The sequence below is a fragment of the Molothrus aeneus genome, chromosome 24 (assembly GCF_037042795.1).
Source record: "Molothrus aeneus isolate 106 chromosome 24, BPBGC_Maene_1.0, whole genome shotgun sequence".
Classification (NCBI taxonomy): Eukaryota; Metazoa; Chordata; class Aves; order Passeriformes; family Icteridae; genus Molothrus; species Molothrus aeneus.
The window spans coordinates 1,901,642-1,923,349 of record NC_089669.1 but is presented as its reverse complement, the minus strand read 5'-3'; the positions used below and the strand labels follow the sequence as shown (position 1 = coordinate 1,923,349).

Genomic DNA, 21,708 nt, shown 5'->3' with positions numbered 1-21,708 from the left:
CTTCTTTTCAGAAGCAGACCAGGATTAAAAAAAAAAAAACAAAACTCCCGCAAAATTAAAATGTTAGATGCTCCATCTAAAAAAAAGTTTATACAGATGTGCTGCGAGTAATCCCCACACGGGTCTGAGCAGCACCTTACAGTACAGACTAAGACTTGAAGAGCTGATCTCACATTGGAAGTCTTTTAATTAAAAAAAAAAAAAAAAAAAAAAAGTGGCTCTGGCTGGGGTGACACGAAGGGGACACTTGGGACACTTCAGAGCACAAGGCAGATGCGGGGCTGGCAGCCTCCAGGCCGTGGAGCGGAGTACCGGGAAAGGGGCACTTCATGCACAAAATGTATCTTACAAAATACAGATCCAAAATTAAAAAAAAAAAAAAAAAAAAAAAAAGCAAAAAAAGCCAACAACAACAAAAAAAAAAAATCATCCCACCTTGCACTAAATCGCAGCACTCTGAACACTTGCTCTGCCCCATGCCTGGTGTGAGGGAGGAGGCATGGAAACGGGGAGGGGAGGGAAATCCAGGTCTCAGTCTGCTTTAGGGAATTGCTCTGGCAGGGACCTCGTCATCATCTGATGTCGGACACGGAGCTCTCGGAGTACGGCGTGCTCATCACCGGGGTGCCGTTGTTGGCCAGACAGCCTTGCCTCAAGGTCTCAAAATACGAGGCCTGCACTGGTTTATGATACTGCAGAACTTTTATGGCATCCTCTATCTTAAACCATTCCCTTTTCCTTCCTGGGGGCAAAGAGAGAAATCAGTAGATGCAACAGAATGATGTTGTCTGATCTCAAGGGCCTCCCCCTCCAACTCCACACTGACAGCTCCCCATCCCCAGGGACAGGTGTTTTTTTAGGGCAGGACATCCCCTGTCTCGCATTTCTTAATTAAAAAAACATTATTTTGCTATTTCTGCAATTTCTAGTCAAGCCAGATGCTTATTTTAAGACAACTCACAACACACACACACGAAGCACCACCCAATTTCCATCAGTTTGCAAGTGGACTTCAGTTTCCTGTGGACAGCTCTCAGTTCTTACTCTTTCCATAAAAAGCCTGAGGGGAGTCATGTTCCATTTGCTGCAGTGCAGTCACACACCTTGTGGCAACAACAGGTTCATTTTCACTTGGGAATCCAATTGAAACACAAAGGTTTCAAAGGTAACAGGGAATGATTAACCCACACTGCTCACATGTATTTCCTCTAGAATCAGACAGACAGTTCTTCATCTTTGCTTGGTACCATCCAGTGCAAGAATTAAACACAAAATTGCTGCAGAGGCAGCTGGACACTCACTTGGCTTCTCCTGGGCCACAGAGGTGACAAATCCTCAATTTCACCACAATTTTTTTTTCCCAAGCAACCAAAGGACACAGCACTGCAACTTTTCCCAATGACACTCACACAGACTCCAGGTCCCAGAGGGATGCTGAGCTGACCTGTGGTTTGTTTCCATCAGTTAATGCAGCATGCACCAAGCTTACCAATATTGACAGAGTCCTCCCAGTCCTCCAACACTTCGGTGACGATGAGTACGTAAACATAAGTCCTGTGCTTCCTGTCCCGGTTCTGGAAGGCAAAGGGGACAGAGTAACCACCAACCAACAGCAACAACAAACCTTCCTAGGCAGGAGGGCACTGGGCTGCTGCAAGGTGCAAACTGCCCACCTTGGGTGCAGCTCCTCCCACAGCACAGCTCATTCCTAGCTGCTAAAAACCGCTTTAAATTTTAAATTTTTAAATCAGAGAGGTCTGAAAGTGTTGACAGGGACACCCAAAAGTGCAGTTCCTGATCTGTGGAGCAGTGGCTTGTGGACTGATGTGCTTACAATTTAGTTTTTCAGCTGGGAAGGTTTTGACCTGTTTTACATGAGTTTGAAGGTGCCAGTGCCAGAAGAGCAGCAAGAGGAGCTGTGTCTGGTCACACAGCTGTGCCAGGTGTGGCTGTGAGTGCCACAAATGAAGGGGGGACCCCACTCCCCAGCTTTTGGCAGCACCAAGAATATTCAGCCACACCAGTTATCACCAGTGATTTCACTGAAGTGCCCATTGCAAAGATCAGAATTGCTGAGCAGGTGTGTTTTTATTTACCAGCAAGGCTCACTCCACAACCCTGCAGAGCCATTGTTACTCCAAGATGATTTTTTGCAACAAAATTTCAGCGTCCATGTCTGAAACTTACCTCAAAAATTCCCACTAATCTTCCTAACGTCCCTTTCACTCCGGCCTAGGGAAGTTCAAAGAGAAAAGAAACATGCTTTAACAACAGCTCTGTACGTGTTTCCTACTTGTTGTGCAGGACCAGTTCCTTTAGGACAGGAAGCAAACGCTCTAAAATTCTGCTTGTGTTAAACCAACACATTCACAAGGCAAAAAACAGAAATGTATCCTGAGTGCTCAACATCCAAGCATTCCCAGGGGTTTTTTTCTCTTGTTTTCCTACATTCAAACAATTTTGAATTCAATCTGGAGGAAGAAGAAATATTTGAGGAGTTACTCCTTGCATACCAATACAGTCCTCGTGACCAGAATCTCCTCTGAAGGTTATTACAGCCTGAGCAAGGAGAATATTGGCTTTGGGGTTTGGCAATTTTACCCCCTCAAAATCAAAATTTAAGGAAATAATGTATGTGTAAGACATTGACTTACACCCCCAAGAGTGATGTGAAAGCTCCCAGGTATTTCAGGGGTGTCCTGCACACACCTGAAAGAAGCCAATATAAACACAAAATGCTGTGATGGGGCCCTGGCAGCAGGAACTAGAGAGGTTTGGATATAACACAAAGGGCAGATGCACACTGAAATAGAGCTCTTGAATCAAGCAGAGACACAAATTAAGAGATCTAAGCAACAGTTTTGTCTGTTTGAACACTACCAAGGATGTACCACCCCATCACATTTGGTGTCCCCCTTTGGCACCTCTCTGCTGGCTCCCTCCCCACCCTCCTCAGCTCTCTGTGCAAAATCCCAGCCCGCTCTCCTGCCCTTGCTTTATATTCCCTCTGTTTTATGACTGTAAATGGTTGGAACTCAAGTGCTACAGACAAGATGAGATCTTGCTCCATGATTTAACAGGTCTGAACCAACCCACACAGCCTGGCACACGACCCAGCCACAACTGGGAGGTAGAGTCGGCTCCGTCTCCAGCAGCTGGAACACATCCCATGAACAGCCCAGGGAAATTGTGCCTCTTGCAGATGGGATACAGAGATATGATTATGCCAGGCTTCTTTTTTTAAAACAAACAATGCTTGAGTCTCATTAATGCTAAGACAAATTCTCTGTCCCACTGACCAGCTGATGCACAGTCTCGTGCTGTCAGAAAGGAAGAACTTTCTTTAGCGAGACAATTTTCCTGGTTAAGTTCCAGCCTTGTGCATGAACAGGTACCAGAGAATCCAGCCAGAGAGCACCTCACTCCTGCTGCCAGGCTGCTGATGTGGAACTGCCCCAGGAGCAAAGGGTTTGGAGCTCCCTCACTAAGCAGAAATCTGGAAATCCTTTTGGTAACACACTCACTGAGCTCCACTTCTAGGAAGTGAATCAACTGAATCTCCCATTTCATTTTTGGACACAAGCTTTATTGTCTCACCAGTATTTGTGACATCCTGCTGGGCCCAGAGGTGCCTTGGTGCCTGTGACTCTGGAGCTATTTCTGGAGCGAGCAGCAGCTCCATGGAGGAGCAGCAATTCCGTGCAGGTCGGTGCCCGCTGACCTTTGAGGATTCCACCTCCTCTGCCAACCCTGCTGACCTGGCCTCAGCCCTCTCCCAAGGCATCTGGAATGTAAATGCTTCAAATGCATTTCCCTCAAGGAACTCCTTCAGCACTGGGATTTATTTTTAGCTCGGCCGTGTTCAACAGGCAGCAGAAACACAGGGAGGAACTGGAGGCTTCCACCTTCACAACATACGGACATGAATGCATTAGAAGGTGAAGCAGAATCAAATATTTCTGGAAAATAACTGTCTTTAACCAATGCTTCACTGGTTTCTGGAAAAGGTTGTTGAATTTCTGCTCTCCCTACCTGTAGGCACTGAATCAGATGCCAGGGATTTTGTTGTGATGGTTTAGTGAACTCTCAAGTCTGACTAGAAATAAATTTATCACCAGGCAACTGGCCAACCTGGAGACGAAGGATGAATCTGCTCAAGCAGCCTCCCAGGCAGTTTATCCCAGCTCTAGAACTGTGCTGGAAGTAGCAGAGGGAGGTGAGGAGCCCTTCCTTCTGTGCTGGTAAAGAGAGATGATGGAAAAAATGCTTCAAACCAGGATCCTCCTGCTCTGTCCTGCCTGGTCTTATTTGCCCAAAAAGGCACAAAAAACGATGCCAAGACAAACCTGTCTTGTAGGGAAATCACGTTGAATTATCATCACACAACTGGAGAAAGCTCTAAGCTTTGCTTCACACACAAACTTCTCATGTGCAGTTGTAAATGGCAACATAAAAGAATGGTTTGGTTAAGAAAACCCCATTGGGTTGATTTTATAAAGCAAGTTCTTACCAGAGCCTGCAAAACACATCAGCCACTGCTCCTGGGGGCCAATGCCTCTCTCAGCCTGTTTTCCAGGTACAGTGGATTTTAAAGACAACATACAGGACACCCAACACCAACAGGATTGTCATGCACCTGTTTTTGATGGAGCACTGAATTCCCACACCAGCAGGAGAGTTGGTCTCTGTACAATGGCACAAACAAGCATGGAAGTGGAATTCACAGCCTCACACAAATTTCTAACATAGAAGCTGCCCAAGACACCTGAGAAAATAACCTACAGCTGTTATCACTAACAAGTCAAGCTTGGTAACCAGCAAGGGAACTGCCAGGCTCCTCTCTGGGCAAGCTCCCCATCTCCTCCTTTCATATGGGCAACAAAATTTTCTTGAAGAGTTAAAGCACAGTCCCAGGCTCACCCAGGACTGCAGCAGGGACTGAATCTTAATTTGCAGCAGATGACTCAGGAATTTTCTCCTCGATAGTAAATTAATGGGTGAGACCAGTGAGTGAGGCAGAGGCAGCACAATTGATTTTGTGCCCCTCTAAGCACTGGAAGTGCTGCAATCCTCCAAGTACATGGAGAATCCCAGGAGGATCCCAGGAGGATGATACTGAACCCATCAGCAGGGGTGGGAGAGCACCAGCACCAACTGCAGGTGTGGAAACAAAGCAAGGGAATCACAGGAAAGGATTCCCTGGGACAGGCACACTCAGGTACAAGAGGACACACAGAGCCAGCAAAATGAGCTTTTCCCCTGCTCTGCTGATCTAAACCAGTGTCCAGGTTTCAGAGGAGGAGGAAAAGGCAGCTCTGGCAAGAGCACATCAGCCACAGGCACTGCCAGAGCCAGCTGCCTGCCCAGCACACGCTTCAAACCCCCAGTGCACCCAGAGGGGTGGGCTGGGAGCTCAGGACAAGGAACAAAAACCTGGAGGAAATGAAGCTTTACTAGTTCTGCTGCTCATGGAACAACTTGTTTTAATAAAGAAAAATTACTGAAGCCATCCAAGAACAGCAGGTTCAGGTTTCAAAGCTGAAAATAAGTTGGGGTCAGATGCAAAAAGCAGCCTGCAGCAACACCATCTGTTCCTCGGGACAGCTTTTATTTCCTTCCATCTGAGCTAAGGAAAATGTGGGTTGGAATTTCAGCTATTTTACTTTGCTCTATTAGGCTCAAAGCCTGCATCTACTACAGATTACTGCTGGGCAAGAGAACTGTGGTGGAACACCCAAATCTTTGCTCTAAGACCTGCACTACTGAAGGTGCAAATCCCACCCAGGAGGGCTGTGGACATGTTTGGAGGATGCTGATTCCAGGCCAGCTGGGCAAACTCTGCCGTCTCAGAGAGGGTCAGACTCATTCATCTCATTTAGTACTGCATGACACCTTTATTTGCTTCTACAGTTGTGAAATAGAAATGAAATTCCATATCAGAATGAAGAATTTTCAGGTACTGCAATAATTTTGGTGAAGTCTGAGTACACAGGGTAAGGGGCAGTGACTTTGAGCCACCTCTTGCACTGGGTATGACCAACTAGAGGGGTTCAAAGGCCATCACCTCATCATTCAGCTGTGGGGCCAGCAGTACTTTAAAAAAAAAATCTTCCTATTTTAGCACTGAAAGATATTGATATCTGTGTCCTAAATCACTAACAAAATACACAAAACAGGAAAGATTATCTACAAAGCATGTTTAGAAGAGGGGGAAAAAAAAGTTCCAGCAACCAGATCAAAGTACTGCCGTGATGGACTATTCTTGATATTGGCACCAATTGCCTGTTTGATCACAGATCAAGCACAGATTATCTGGTTTTTGACTCCCATGAAAAAAAGAACAACCAATGCTCCTGCAGTGTTATAAAATTTGACATTTACTAGGTATTTAAAGGTCAGGATGTGAAGAATGCTCTAAGTGAAAAAGGAACTGGTGCTGAGTGTCACAGATGAGTGTGGAGGCTTTTTTCAAAGTCACTCTATAATAAGTTTAAGGCATCTATTTCTAAACCATGATGTTCACCAGTTGCTCAGATCCATAAAAACCCCTCATTCCTAAGCAAAGAACACACTCCATGAGCACCACGACCTGTTTGAAAAGGGGCACACACCTTCCACAAGGTGAACTTTAGAGCACAGGTGGAGTCCCCATCTCTGTAGGACTGACTACAGCACTTCTCAGCAACCTGCCAAAAATAAGAGGTTTCTTCTGAAGAGGCAGCTCTGCCCCAGAGATGCTGGGTGTCTGCTGTCACTCTGCACAAACAATGCCCAACAACTCCAGTCACTTCCAATTCCATGCAGACAACAGGGAGCATGACAAGTGTGGGTACCTGTCTACTTTAATACTTGTGCTGGTACAGACTAATAGAGATAAGGACTACCTCAAACTAGGACAAGGACTTGAACTCAAACTGGGACAGAGGGATCACAGCCTTCACTCAGAATCAACATTTCATTTTTGGAACAGAAAGAGGGAAAAGTTAGGTAACTTTAGATGACAATTATTTCTGCAATAACTTGGATAAACCCAAATACATAGACAGTAAAATTAAAACAGTGAATGCAGAAGTTAAATTGTTCATTTAGGGAAGCATGTTTTGGAAAAAAAATGCACACCATGCAAAAGAGAATGAATTGGGAAGAGATAGTCTATTGTCATCCTCAAAAGCCACAAGAAACAGGAATGGTCACAAGTTCTTACAGCTCTTCCAACCAGCTCTTATTAAAAATTGGAAAAGGCATACCAAAGTCAAGGAAAGAAACCCCACACATTTCTCCCACAGATTTGAGCAGCATTGCTCATTGCCATGGGGGAAACTGGATTTTCCCTCTCCCACCTCAAGCAACAAACTGGAACTTCTCAGTTAACCTGTGTCCCCATGACTGGCTGTCCCAGGAGAGAAGCAAAGACCTCAAACCTACTCAGAAATCAGCCTCAGCTCCAAATGACCCCAGAACACCTGGATTCACATGGGAGAGAGAGCAAGGACTCCCAGCAGCTTCCTGAAACCCTTCCTGCCAAACTGACAGCAATGAACTGGGAAGATGGGTACTCCTGTCTTTCCCAACACTCCTGCTGTGCTCCAACAACATCCCCCCTGCACCCAGCAAACAGCCCCAGGCAGCTCGAGGCCAGGGATGTGGGGATAATTCTGTGTGCAGAGCCTCAGCAGCAGCACGTGAGCACAGCCCAAAGGGGGAAGGCCTCGCACCCCTAAAGCTCTGCCAGCACCACTGGCAGCTGCAGGGTGCTCATGTCAGCCAGCTCTGTGTCAGCTCCTCCACCTGCAGCACCCACCCAAGGCTGGGGGCGCCCAGGTGAGCCAGGGGTGAGCCAGGGGTGCCCAGGTGCTCCCAGTGCCCCGAGCTGCTGCCGTTCCGCGCCGGGAGCAGCCGGGCAGAGGTGCCTCGCTGGGCAGAGCTCACCCCAGCCAGGCTGCCAGGGCTTGAGTTACACTGGCAGCGGGCAGGGCTCCACGTGAGCAGGGAACACCAGCCGAGGAGCGGGATTATCTCAGCCAGCCCAAACCAGTTCCTGCGCGGCCGCAGCCGTGCCAGGGCTCCCTTCCAGGCAGCGCTGTCATGGAAAGAGCGCGGCTCTCCCGGGGCGCCGCTGCCTGCGCAGGGAGTGCCCCTGCACATTTATTTTAAGGGTTGAGAGGCAAAGCTCCGCACCTCCTGAATGAACCCTGGACTTCTGTATCAAATCGCCTCATTATTAATAATGCTTGGGCTGAAAAGCAGGAGTCTGCAGCTAAAAATATTTCTATTGTTCTGGTTACACTCACTTTGGCTTGTAAAGCTGTTGAAAGGTTGCCGAGTTACTGGAAAAGCAGGAGCTGGGTTACAAGCTGGAAATAAAATTTGCAAGCAGCAATTCCCAGTATTAGAGGGACCTAAAGAGACTTAAAAAAATAAACTTTGACTGTGTAATCTCTTTCTGATAAACTGCTAGATTATTAAAACATCCAAAGAGAAACATGCAACTTGAGATCTGCCACATTTGGTTAGTCCAACAGTCTGAATATTCAGAGTTGAGTTAGACAGCAGCACGCACTTCCAAATAATTCAGGAAAAAAACCTGCATAGACCAGATAATTCAAAAAAGCAGCTACAGGAGAAGCTTCTTCCCAAGTCCCATCAATTAGCTCTTGCTTTCTGTTCTGCACAGAGCCCAAAGATTTATAACCCTCTCAAAAGCATTTTTAATCCTGCCTTATGTAACTGTGAACCTACTTGGCCCTTCCATCTATAATCACACAGTCATTTCTGAACCTAAGCATCTCCCCAGTTGGTTAATATTCAGAAGCAAATTCTAAAGACATGTTTTACATACACTGCAGTCAACTGCTATTTACTGCCTTTACACTTCTTATGAAGAAAAAAATTGTTCTTCCAGCAGCTTTAAGAGAAAAATGTGCCTTCTCCCTACAGCCCATTGATCTGTGTTTGATCTGCTGTTTGATCTCCTTCCTGAAAGAGCTTCAAGCAAAAAAGAGAAAAAAAACCAACCAACCCATGCACACTATAGGAACTGCTGCTGGTAACTTATGGCCAATTTCACTTATTCACATAAACCTCACTATGTATTCTAAACCAAAAACATACTTAGGTTCCTATATTTTGATTGCTTTTAGTGGCTCCTAGGGGTTTATTTCTACCTTGTACCCAAGTACTAGACAGGTCCACAAAGGCACAGCTGAATTTTGAAGCTCTCTTACAGAGAAAACGAAGCAGAGACTATATATACACTGAAGTGACTAGAGCTGAACTTTATTTTCAGTTAAAGGTATCAGGCAAGGACAAGCTCATTCCAACTGAGAGGTTTAATTACATTCCCATGTTCTCTTATTTAGGACTCCGTTTTCCTCCCACGTGGAATGGGGATATCACCAGTGACCCTGCCTGCCTCTCCACCTCAAGGAGAAGAAGGAAGAGTGATGAAAACAAACCCAGAGAAGCCGGGCTGCCAGGGCAGGGTGAAGGCACTCACCTCCTCACACACCTCGCGCACGGCGGCCACGCCGGGCTCCTCCTCGGGCTCCATGCCACCCCCGGGGACAATCCATCGGTCTGGATGGCGACTACTGCTCACCAGCAGCACCTGTGGGGAGCAGAGACAGCTGATGGGCACCCCAAGAGAGTGTCTTCTTTGTGCCTCACACACCCCCAGACACCACCCACCCAAGGCAGGGCCTTGCCACTGCTCACTTCTCCCTCAGCCCCATCCACACAGCCGTGGAAATTCCAGCAGCAGTGACACCGAGGCGCTCCCACACTCTGTGTTCCCTCAGCCACTGCCTCTCCCTGCTCTGATGCATTGCAGGAAAAACTGTCCTTGCACACCAAAACACTCATTAGCACTGGGCACAGCATCACCCACAGTGTGAGTTCACTGCAGAGTCCTCCCAGCTCGGGATACACCTCAGGTAACAACACAAGTGCACAGATACTGCTCAGCACCTCCACCCCTTGCAGAAGTACCTCCATTTAATTCTCCTGGTGCCTTTGGCCCTGCCTGTCCCTGCAGTTCTGTCACTAACAACACATCCACGTCCAGGAACTCCTACTGCACTATTTATGTGCAATTGTCTGAGCACAGATTCTCAGCCCCACTGTTTGTCACTTCTTTTGCAGTAGGCACTGAGGATTCAGCTCTGGAACCAGCACTTGGCTACTTTTGGTTTAGAGGAGGTTGTTTAATGAGGTAAAAGCAAAATAAAAGCCTATATTAAACCTATTAAACTAAAAACCCCCTAGGAAAAGGCTGCACGGAAGGACAGACTTTTGTGAATGAGAAAAATGGTTCATCCCTCTTCCCAGGAGGGATTTACCATATACACATGTTTTGTGGCAGGTTTTCTTGAAACAGTATTTTTTATTCCAGGGTAATTCTGCTCTGTAGAAGTTCAGGTTCTGATTTGCCACCTCCCAGCAAGACAAACTCTAAGTAACACTCTCAACTGACTACAGACTGTCCCAAAGAACAGCGAGACGCTGAGCTTATTAAATCTACTTGCAATATACCCATGAGCAGAGATGGAAACTTAAAACAACACTAATACTGTTGTCCAGCTCTCTAAACAAAGCTGGTTCATTGGAGTCATCCTGCTGTACTTCATCATTTCACAGGCACAAAGCTCAGAGCCAAAGCGACTTGCTCCAGAAACTTTCCAACATACCAGTCCAATTAGGTTCCAGGCCAGCTGTAACAGTGTCAGACATTTGGGAGTTACACTGTGGAGACACTGAAATCCCAGGCTTTACTGGGGAAACAGTGATTTGCCAGTAGGATATGAAAAGATTTGCACTAATTACCCAAAGGAATCTACCTACAGAACTCAAACTGCCAAAACAAAAACAAGCACAAGATTTCCAGGATTTTTCAGTTGGTTTATCTTGAAAATTCTCTGACCAAACTGATAATGGAAACAAATGAAGGTGCATGAGCCACCTCAGTTCCACAATTCCAAGTGGGATGGTGCCTGCCCCATCCTCTGGGCAGGCTGTGACAGAACAGTGTTTGCTTTGCAGTGACATCCCAAGTGTTTGGCCCTCTCCAAGAGGAAGGCAGAATTCCTTTCCTCCAGGCATCCAGTCCATGTAAAACTCCACCAGAAAGCCATGCCTAAATAGGGAATGTAAACTTCATTCATCCTCAGAGCCCTTGGGACAGCAGCCAGTCCCTGCCAGGCTCCCCAGCCACCTCAGTTTGCCACTGTGCCTCTTCCTAGCACAGTACTTGACTTCTAGTCCATCCCCACTCATCCTCCAAAAGAGCTTGGACTCAAATTCCTGGCTCCAGGTCAGTTGTTGATTCTGAGGACAAAGCTAAAGAGCAGGAACAGCCATTTCAAGTGCACCTTTGCTGCCAGGTAAGGAAGCACCAGCTCTGCCCCTTCCCATTGCAATTCAGAGCTCCAGCTCGAGGGAAAAAAAACCCAGAAAAATATAAAAAAAACCCTCCAAAGAACCAGATCTTTGAAACTCAGCACAGCACATCTCACAGCCCTGAACTCCTGCCACCTTCCAGGCGTGAGAACAAGGATCTGCTGCAGAATCCTGGACACAGACTGCTCCAGGAAACCTGCTCAGGCTGAGACAATGCCTCAGCAACACACCAGGAGGAACTTCTGGGTGCAAACAATGGTTTGAGGCCAAGAAAATTAACTTCAGCTGCTCTGGCAGTTGAGCATTTTCTGAATAGAATTAACATGAACAACCCTTGCTGGGAAGGAAAAACCTGTCATTCTCACACTTTTATGTAATCAGACTATTTCCTGTTTAATAAAAAGGAAATCCCATTAAGAGAGTGCAGGAAACAAGCCCTACAAGGTCATTCTTTTAAAACAACTTCAAACAGGATATTGCTACCAATGAGCTCTCCCAAGACAAAGGGGTTGAGTTCCAAAAGGAGGGGGAGACATTGCTGTGTTGGAAAAAACCCACACTTCCAACACCAGTCCTGGATCCAGATACATGCAATGCATTCAGAGGGATCAAGGAAAAAGTTGTCATCATCCAAATCCCAAAAAGGTTTGGGTTGGAAGGGACCTCGAAGCCCATCTCATTCCATTCCCTACCACTTTCCAGTTGACCAGCCCAGGGTACAGCTGGCTTTTTAGCTCATTAACTTCTATATTACATAAATAACTTTTATTTTAATACATTCTAAAGTACTTAATTTAAGCTAAACAGCCATCAAAAAATAAACCAAAATTTAGTTATGTTTTTAAATCAGGCTAGAACATGTAGGAAGGTCAGACATTTCTATTTTATCCTTGCCAGGCAACTGTGTTTAAAATGGCTACTGAGACTCTTGGCCTGCCAGGAATTTTGGAGTTAGATTTTGGAGCCATGTCCTGCAGACTTTTTGGAAAAGCAGTTGCAGGTAATACACATGTCACATAGCCAAGTTGTGTTTTCCAGGATTTCAAAGACAATTATGTCATTTCAAAGCAGGGAAATGAGCAACACAAGCCTCTCTGGCAAGGCAGGAGGTGGCCCTGCTGAAACTCTCCCACACAATCCCCCACAAAAGAGAAAGTTTAGAAAAATAAGCCAAGTTTGAAGTGTGCAGCAGGGGCTCGAAGCAGAGCCTCGAGGCAAGAACGTTCAAAGCTGCACACAACAAACAAACCCAAACAAACCTGAGCAGTACTAACCCTGCCTGGAGGAGACAGGAAACACACCAAGACATCTAAGGCTGCCCAGACAGCCACATGGAATAAGGAGCTCCATGGGAAAAGGGGGAAAGAGTTTGTCCCTGGGATGAATATGGGCATCCCACATACACAACACTTCAAAATAACTGACACAAACCACTGTATCCACATGGAGGGGTTTTTCTGTCTTCTTTTCACAGGAATAATGGGGCTCTGCAAAGCAAGAAGTGGGGAACCAGGATCAGAGAATTAACTCCCCATTTGTGGAACAGAGGAGCAGAGATTCCCAGGTTCTTCCATGCTATAGTGGATTTAAACAACATCCACCACCCATAAATAAAACAAGAGAGGCTACACCATAAGGAACACAATTCCTCGAAAGAGGCTCCACAGCAGCACTCGAGCAGACAGAAAGGGCCACAGCCCTGTGAGGAGATGGGCCACAGCATGAGTAGAAAATGAGCCGAGAACCTTCCAGACTTCCAGGGAAAGCCAGTGCTACCCACCTGTGCCAGACAGGGCCCGGAGAGCTGGCAGCCAGCACAGGGAACAGCAGGCAAGATGTTAAACCCAGGGTCTGGCCCAGCAGCCTCCTGCTGCCAGGAGCTGATCCATAGCTGCTGGCTCCTGACACTGCCTTACAAGCTTCCCCTCAATATTTTCAGGCTTTCCCTCAATATTGACATGCTTTCTATCAATACTGTCGTGCTTTGTATCAACATTAAGCTATAAATCACACTGCTTGCACAGCAGCTGAAGCACAAACCTCCCAGCACTGCACCTCATTTCCCACTCCAGCATCATTTATCAGAGCACAGCCTGCAAGGAAACTCTGCTGCCGCAGAGGCTGCAGGAGCTGGGAGGAGAAGATGGCTGACTGCAAGGCTTTTGCTGTTCAAGCTGCCTTTGTCTCAAAGTTTCAGTTTAAAACGAGTGTGCTCTCTCTCAGGAGCTGAGCTGTGCTGCCATGTGCCCCATGGCCAGGCAGATCCCAGAGCTGGTGCTGTGTCCAGCATAACAAACACCTTGGGTGCTTCACTGAAAATTAACAAAATTCTCCCAGTCCCCAAATATCAGTCCTGTAATGCTTTTCTACCTGACAAAAGTGGGACGTTCATCTGACCACACCAAATCACCTCTAAGCCCTACAACCACCAGCAAGGGGTGAGAACTGGGGGAGTAGGGGGAGAAGAGGGACATTGCTGTCACTAAAGCTGCACAAAATTCATCTCATTTCCCTGGCAGCAGCACAGCCTCCATGACTCCCCAACAAATCACGTGTTTTGCCAAACTGCAAAGGCAGTTTGCCCCAGGGTGCACGCCAGGGCTCACGGGAGGGCTTCTCCCACCCTCTTGCTATTCCAGGCACGTTCTGGAGCTCGCACATGGTGGGAGTGAATCCAGCCGTGGGTCAGCAGGGCTGCAGCCCGCCCTGCACCTGCCAGGGCCAGCAGCTGGGACCACAGCACACACTCTCACCAGAAATCCCTCCCTGCCCATAACAGCCTGTCCTGCCAGGAGCATTCCAGCTCCTCAACAGGATACGTTTCCTTAGACAAGTGTTATTTTTGCACATGCACCTGCACCAGGCTCCGTGGGATAATGGGATTTAACTGATAACGAGGGATCCAGGAGCTGGAGGTGGGAAATTCACGGCAGGACGGTGCAAAAGAGAAGGGATTCGCACTAGAGAACTTGACAAAAGTAAAGCACAAGTTTTGGAACGGGAGCAAGAGGTGAACTGGAAAGAGTTCAAGTCATTTCAAGTGCTTGGATCGCACCTACAGTCCTATAACCAGAGAGGAAAAAATACAGCAGATTCTGTTGGTTTTTAGGCTGCTGGTTAGAATAACAATAATAAATCACCGTGCTGCTGCTCTGGCTCCAGAGCTCCACAGGTCCTGTTACTGCTACTGCAGCACTCCTGCTGCTTCAGAACCACTGCCTGCTCCAAGCAGGGAGGAACACAATCCCAAGTCCTCCCCCTCCAGCGAAATTATGGTTTAGATAACCACAGAAATTATCTGCAACATGCCTTCCCATGCTTCAGGAGCAGCTGAACCGCCTGCAGCAGCAGCCGCTGCTTTCAGAAGCCGAGGGCTGATAAGGGGCACTCCCAGAGAGAGACCCCAAACCCCAGAACCTATTTCTGCCTGTCAGAACCAGTTTGGTGACCACTCAGTGCTTACACAACTTGTCCAGGCGCACCTTTTCCAGGAGAAAGGTTGGCTTGTAAAGGGCCTTTTTGAGTAAGGGAGGAGAAAAAGCAATGAGGAGGTATTTGGGGTTTTTACAGAGCCCAAATGACTCTGGCTGTCAGCAGCCGCACACTGATCTGATGAACCACCCTACTCAGCACATACAGCATGCACAAACTCTTGGGAAGCTGCTCAAATATAAGTAGTTAATTCTACACACAGCATCAATATATGTCACCTGCAGGAGGAGAAATAACCCCTGAAACATCTGACAAAAATCTACCCAGCAGGTAATTGTACCCCTCCGAATTTCACAGGTGAACGTGAAATTGCTGAGAACAAAGAGTCAGTGTGCCATATCCAGTGGCAGGGACAGGAATTCTGAAACAAACACACACAAAATTTGAGAGATCTTTGACTGGTCTGTGCAGTCAGTCCTTCAGCAGCGTTGAAAAAGAACAAGTGTTTAAACTAACAGAGGCCCCGTTTCCCAACCACTGGATGTCACCTACAGCACTCCCACATGGATGTTTGCTATTTGTAAGGTAGAACTGAGTTTGCTAATTTTGCTCTATCCAAGCAAACCAGGAGAACACTCCTTATTTTAAAAAAACATAAAAGTCCACACACATGGTTGTTTTTGGTTTTTTTTTTTTTTTTTAATAAGAAGGGAAAGAGTTGTTTTTCCAGATTGTGAGAGACCATCCGTGGAAAGATAAGGTCCCCTGGCAGCAGCACCCCCAAATGCTGGTACCTGTCTCCACACTGCAGGAGTTTATCTGAAGGGTGCTGAGATGAACAGAGTCAGGCAACTGGGCGTGGGTTTTTTGAAAAAAGACGGGGTACAGAACACACAGGGTGAGGAGAAAAAGGTAGGAAAAGCAGCTCCTAGTCAAGCACTAAATGGATCTGAGGTGGAAGAGATTCCAAAGCAGTGTTCTGCAGAGAACAGACACAGCCACCACTGTTGGGTCCTTCTCCACAGACCCAGGGCGGAGCACACCCTCGTTCCATAGTCATCACTTTTCCCTGAGTTGCAGCAGAACAAAACTGACTCAGTTCTTCAGTTTCACAACAGCTCGCTGAGCTTCCAGTAAATGAAGTGAAAATTTAACAATTTTCATTCTTTTGTTGTCTGGAAATGTACAAGAGACCGTGGAATTGCTTGTAAAACTGTTTAGTGACAGCTGCTTTTGTGGGAAGGCAAAACACTTTTTAAGATGAAAGCCAGGTTTTGCAGAGGTTTATCCATGCTCCTGCTCTCGGAGAACACAACCTACAGATTGTACACAATCTACAGGGCTGAGAGGGACAGGAGAAGCACAGGCAAGAGATTCACTTCCAAGCTGGCCCTTATCCCACTGGAGATGTGGTAACAGGTTAGCAACAGAGCAGGAGAACTTCACTTGGGTTCAACCACCACCTTTTTATGCAGCAGATGGGAGCACCCAGCCAAGCCCAGCCACCAGAACAGGGATTCTGAGACTATTCCACGGAAAGCAGGATGATCATATGATGCTGGGCTCACTTACACCGGAGTGGTTTTAGCTGTTATTGGTTTACACTGGAGCCGAGGCACAGGGGACAGCCCAGGAGCACCTCGTGATCCCCACCACACTCGGCGGGTTCCAATCCCGGCTCTGCTGTGTTACATCACAGCTGGAGAGGAAAACCGGGAGAGGAGAGGCCAGAAGGAAAAGAAGAAAGGTTCGTTTGCATTCCAATGGCTTTCCCAGGGGCCACCCGGCCCAGCTCTCCCCGTGACCACCGTGACCAGCGAGGCTCAGCCCGTGCCAGGGCACCGGCCCCCGGGTGAAGCCTCTCTTCTCCCAGCTCCATTCAGGCCTCATTCACCGCTCAGAAAAGATTCTTCCCGAGGCATTTTCTCAAAAAAAAAAAAGCTTTAAAACCGCCCCGTGGTTAACGAGCAGCTTGTCCTTTCACAGACACAATGTGGGCATGTTGGAACCTGCTGCTGCCCCAGCGCAGACCCGGGGCCCAACGGTGCCTCTTTATCCTGTCAAACAGCACCGGAGCAGGGCTCCAGCTGCTGGGGCATGAGGGGCATTTTCTGAGATGTTTCCTCGTGGAATAGCTGGTCCACACAGAAAATATGTGTGTTATGTAAAAATAACACCCTGGTGGCAATGCTGAGGGGCAGGGACACCCCAAGCAATGAAGTGACTCCAGAGGTACCACAGGATTTGGGAGCTCTCCCTCCACTCTCCTTCCATAGTTCTGCAAATATCCCAGGAGTTCAGTCCATGTGAAAAGATGGGAATAGCAAAGTCCTGGTGCCTGGCTGCTGGAAGGTCCTTTGAAGTCTGTTCCCACTCTCTGAATTAATCCTGTTGCTGCCCCAGCTCTCCCTGTTGCCCAAGGATGTGGATCGTGGTTTGGGAAACCACACACAATTTGGGGGGTTTCCACAATGCCCAAAAAAATGTAAATTTTTTTCTCCATTTGAGATTCACGTTGAAATGAATTCTCCCTGTGCTGCTTTTTAAAGGAATATGTAACAAAGGCATCTTTTCAGCCAATGCTTGGTCTTCCAAAACCGTTCCAGAGCTTTTTTCATGCCCAAAAGCAGCGGCCTCCAAATGCAATGCAGAGACAATGTGCAACCTCCAGCAGCATAAGGAAAAAATAAATCATTTAAAAAACTAAAAAAAAGAGCAAAGTATTTTTCTGTTAAGCCTCTTTATTTGCAAATGTAACACCAAACCAAGGACATGGTGTTTTATCAATCTCCAGGGATTGCAAAGATTTCAATGAAAAATATATCAGTGAACTGAAGAGTCAGAGGAAAACACCTAAACAGAAGAAAGCAGCCTCCTCTGTAAGAGTAAACAAAATTCTCTTATTCCTTATTGTCCCTTTACAAACTTTTTTTTAATTCAAGAACTAATGAGGGGTTAAAAACAGGGAAAAAAATGGGATTTTGAATTCATAGCAGGAAACGAAGAAGAAAGGCAAGACCAAAGTTCTACTATTTCTTAAGCACTTAAAAGGAACAGTAATGAGAAACAGCCAGTCCCAGGAAAAATCCAACTTTAATATAGAAAGTTTAATTTATTTATCAAAACATGCTTCTTTTCTTCTCTCTTCTTTTCAAACACTAAGCTTTTAATAGCTCTTTAATGTACATACTTTGGCTCTGGCTCTTTCTCCCCTCCCTGGAGAGACTTTTTAAAGAGATCTCAATTTCCACTTAAATAGAAGCAATCAATAATAAAATACGTCAGTAACATTAAAAAGTATTATTGTCCAAGAGCAAACCAAGAAATATTTCACAGCCATTTTATATTCTGTACTTAAATGTGTACAGGTAACACCTTCCTTGCTGTAAAAAAAGTGCAAGTAGCAATGAGTGGACACCAGTCAGCTTCTCTCAAAGTTTATTTAAAACAAATGAGAATGAACCCAAGAAATAATTAGAAAGGGAAATTAATAAGGTGCCCTGCTTGCTGATTTCACTCATTGAAGTTTAACTTCAATGCCTTTTGGCCAGGGCCAAGTGCAGGATCTGGGCACAGAGTCCATCCCAGTGGGGTTAATTCCATGGCATTGGCTAAGAACTTTCCCAGATGTATTTTGTGCCAAGCCCCCTTCCTGGGCAGCTCCTGCAGCAGGGCTGTAACAGGTGGGAACAGAGGATGCAGTTTCAGCTCAGGGTTCAGCTCCCAGGTACCACACACAGCCCTTCAAAGGCTCTGAGATCAGACCCGTCCTTCCCTGCCTCATTCCTCACCTGCAGCACACGGAGCACATCCCGAGGAAACCACCCCAGCTCGGAGTGCAGCCCTTCCACAGCAACCACTGCTCCCTCCCCGAGCTGTCCCAGGGCAGCAGAGCCACTGCCAGCTGTCACTGCAAGCTCAGGGATGAGGCCACCAACAGCGACCACAGGGACAACGAGAGCTCAGCCAGAGGCTCCACTGCCCTGCACACAGAAACCTCCCCAGAGCTCACAGCCCCTCAGGAACGACCCAGCACAGGAGCCAGCTCCCTCAAACCCTGCCTCAAACCAGAAACAGATCGTTCTACACCAGCTCTTACCTGGAAACCAGAGCCTGAAGGAGTTTAAATTCAATCCACTGTAGGTGGAGACCACAGCAGAGACACAAGTGTCACAAAAGTGGTTTTAAATCTCAGCCTTACACCAACCTGACAGCTGAGCCCGCTGGAAGCATCCATCCCACGCCAGCGTGCCTCGGGAACGAGTTCACTTTCCTCCTTGGACCTCCTGGGTCAGCACTGTGACACTGCCACACAGCCTGGTGTCCCAGCACAGGGAGGGCTCTGACCCCTGTCATTAACACACCTCGGTGTCCCCAGCACCACGAGGGCTGTCACCAGCTCCCACGGGCTGGAAGGATCAGCTGGAGCCTGTGCAACACTGCAGCCTGAGGTGTGTTAAAATAAAACTCACAACCAGTCACATGCTGATTGCCTCAGGCACCTGTTAAAAGTACTTTTCGACCCTAAACCACCCTGCAGTCACACATGGCCAAGCCTCCACTGCTGGAGAAGAGCCTGCAAAGTGCCCCACTAATTGTGTACGATTCATCAGGGCGCTCCAACGCCTCCACCCATCCGTGCTGAGCATCCTCAGCATCACCACACAAAACAATGATGGTCCTCTTCACGGTCAGTCCATAAATTTCCTGGAAGTCCGTGGGAAGGATCAGTTACACTGAACGCTGCACCAGCCACACTGCTGTCATTTCAGACCATTTCTGCTGAAATGCTGACGCTCCTCATCACGCCAGCACAGCTACAAAGGGCTTGTGCAGTCTCCTTCACGTTAAATAATAACTGGATGTATGCTAATTGCCTTTCCTCCAGTGAACTGTCTGCATTCCCTTCCGATTTCCTGTAGCTACAAATATGATAATCAGGAGAACAAAGACTTTAGCACAGCCACCCGGGCACAGCAAATGCAGTGGAGTGTGTACGCCTGACTCCAGCAGCAGCACAGAAGGCTGACCTGCAGCCTTGCTGCTCTGAGCACCCCGAGCCCACCTTCAGGAGGTGTCAACAAAGACCGGTGTAAAATCGCACGTCGGAGCGAAGTTTCTCACTGTAACTTCCCGGACAATGCAGCCCCTTAGCAACGCGGCCGCTCTCAAACCAACCAATCCACCTTTAATTCCCACTTCCTCCCAAACTCTCTGGACAGCAACTTCTGGCACTCCATCAGTCCCCTTTTATCCCAGTTTCTTTTTATAAATCCAAGGTCAGGTTTCCTCTCCCATCTCATGTGATGTGCTGGACTGAAGTTCTGCCAGCGTGGTGGGTCCCCAACACTGCCAAACCCCCTCCCGCGCTCCCCTCAGCCCGTCCCGCCGCCCACCGGGCATCTCCCCGGCTCCGGCGGAGAGCAGGAGCCCAGTGGGAAGCACCAACTCTCCCAGCGACGCTGAACGACGCCTGTTAAAAATAAAACCCCGCTGGGACCGAGTCCCCCCACCCCGGGCGGCTCGGGGGTCCCGGGCCCGGCCTCGCCCCTCACCTCCTCCTCGCTCTCGCTGCGGAAGCACAGGCAGGCCGCCCGCTTCTTGTAGCCGTCCCCGTCGTAGGTGCGCGTCTGGTTGGACTTGAGCTTCATCATCCTCCGCTCCGGGGGCGGCGGGGCCGGAGGACGAGCGGCCCGGAGGGCGGGGGCGGGCGGGACCCACCGGGCGGCGAAGGACGGGGGGGCGCGGAGGGACCGCCTGCCCGCGACAGTCTCTTTCTGGGCCTCGCTTCGTGGGTCTCGCTACGCGCTGCCTCCCTTCGCCCGCCTCACCCCTGCCCTCGCTCCCGGCCGCGCCGCCGCCACCGCCCGCGCTCCGGCCACCGCCGACGACGACCGCGCCGCCATCTTGGGGCTCGCTACGCAAACGGCGTAGCGCCGCGGGGCGGGGAGGCGGCGCTGCCCCTGCGGCCTCACGGCGCGCCCGCTACGGCAAGTGCGCAGCGCGGCTTCCAGAATCGCTCCCCCCTCGCCGGCGGCGCCGCCACGCCCCCGCCCCGGCTCGCGCGCTCTGCGCCAGTGGAGCACGCCGAGTTCGGGAATAGGGCGGGAGGCGCAGAGCGGCGGCGGCGGCCGCTCGGCCTTACGCAAACGGCGCAGGGGCCGGGCCGGCCGCGCGCACGTGGCCCCGCTGTGACAGCGGCTCCGCGGGGACCGCAGCGCCCGCCCTGCGCCGCGCGGGTGCGCTGCAGGCACCGCGCCAGTCCCACCCCTCCGGTGCCACCGCAGGGCCGCGTCCGTTCCCGGTGACTTCCCGTGTGTGTGTTCATCCCCCTGCCCTGACACCACGGGGCCGCGTCCGTTGCCGGTGACAGCCCGTGTGTGTGTGCGTGTGTGCTCATCCACCCGCTCTGACACCGCGGGGCCGTGTCTATTCTCCCCATCCGGTGACACGCGGCTGGGTGTCCATTCCCCTGCCGGTGACACCGCGGGTCGGTGTCCGTGTGTCCGCTGACACCGCGCGTCGCTTCCCAAGTGTCGCTCCTCCCCCGCCGGTGACACCGCGGCCATCCCGGGGCCGTTACCGATTAGTCACCGACTGCCGAGCGACATCTGGCGGCGGGCGGCGGCCACTGCGCCACTCGCCCCCCGCCCCCGGTGCTGCCGCCAACCCCGCCCTCGGTCCCCGCCAAGTGACAGCCCAGGTGACAGCGCAGCGGTGCAGGACACGCGGGCCCGCCCACGCGGGCTGTGTCCCCATCAGAGGGACACGGGCTGGCACAGCTGAGTTTTCCATCTGCAGCACAGCTCAGCCCCAGCCCAGCGCTGCTGCACGGCCGGAAATCAGCATGGCCCTGGGCAGATGGGAAATGCTCCTGCATTC

General features: G+C 49.2%; 1 protein-coding gene across 1 annotated transcript; it reads right to left on the bottom strand.

The window, feature by feature from the left end:
• Window positions 1-379: 379 nt before the first annotated feature.
• Window positions 380-20,742, bottom strand: NUDT3 (nudix hydrolase 3). Its single transcript, XM_066565247.1, has 5 exons — window positions 20,382-20,742; window positions 9,497-9,607; window positions 2,188-2,232; window positions 1,490-1,574; window positions 380-742 (listed from the first exon to the last, which is right to left on the bottom strand). Exons 1-5 carry the CDS (start codon window positions 20,478-20,480, stop codon window positions 573-575), a joined length of 510 nt encoding a protein of 169 aa, XP_066421344.1. The 5' UTR covers window positions 20,481-20,742; the 3' UTR covers window positions 380-572.
• Window positions 20,743-21,708: the final 966 nt, after the last annotated feature.

Coding starts and splice junctions, on each gene's coding strand:
- NUDT3 (XM_066565247.1), bottom strand. CDS start 20,480: ATGATGAAGCTCAAGTCCAACCAGACGCGCACCTACGACGGGGACGGC. Junction 9,608..20,381: donor GCAGCGAGAGCGAGGAGGAG/GTGAGGGGCGAG, acceptor TGCTCCCCACAG/GTGCTGCTGGTGAGCAGTAG. Junction 1,575..2,187: donor GATTAGTGGGAATTTTTGAG/GTAAGTTTCAGA, acceptor TTTGCCTTCCAG/AACCGGGACAGGAAGCACAG.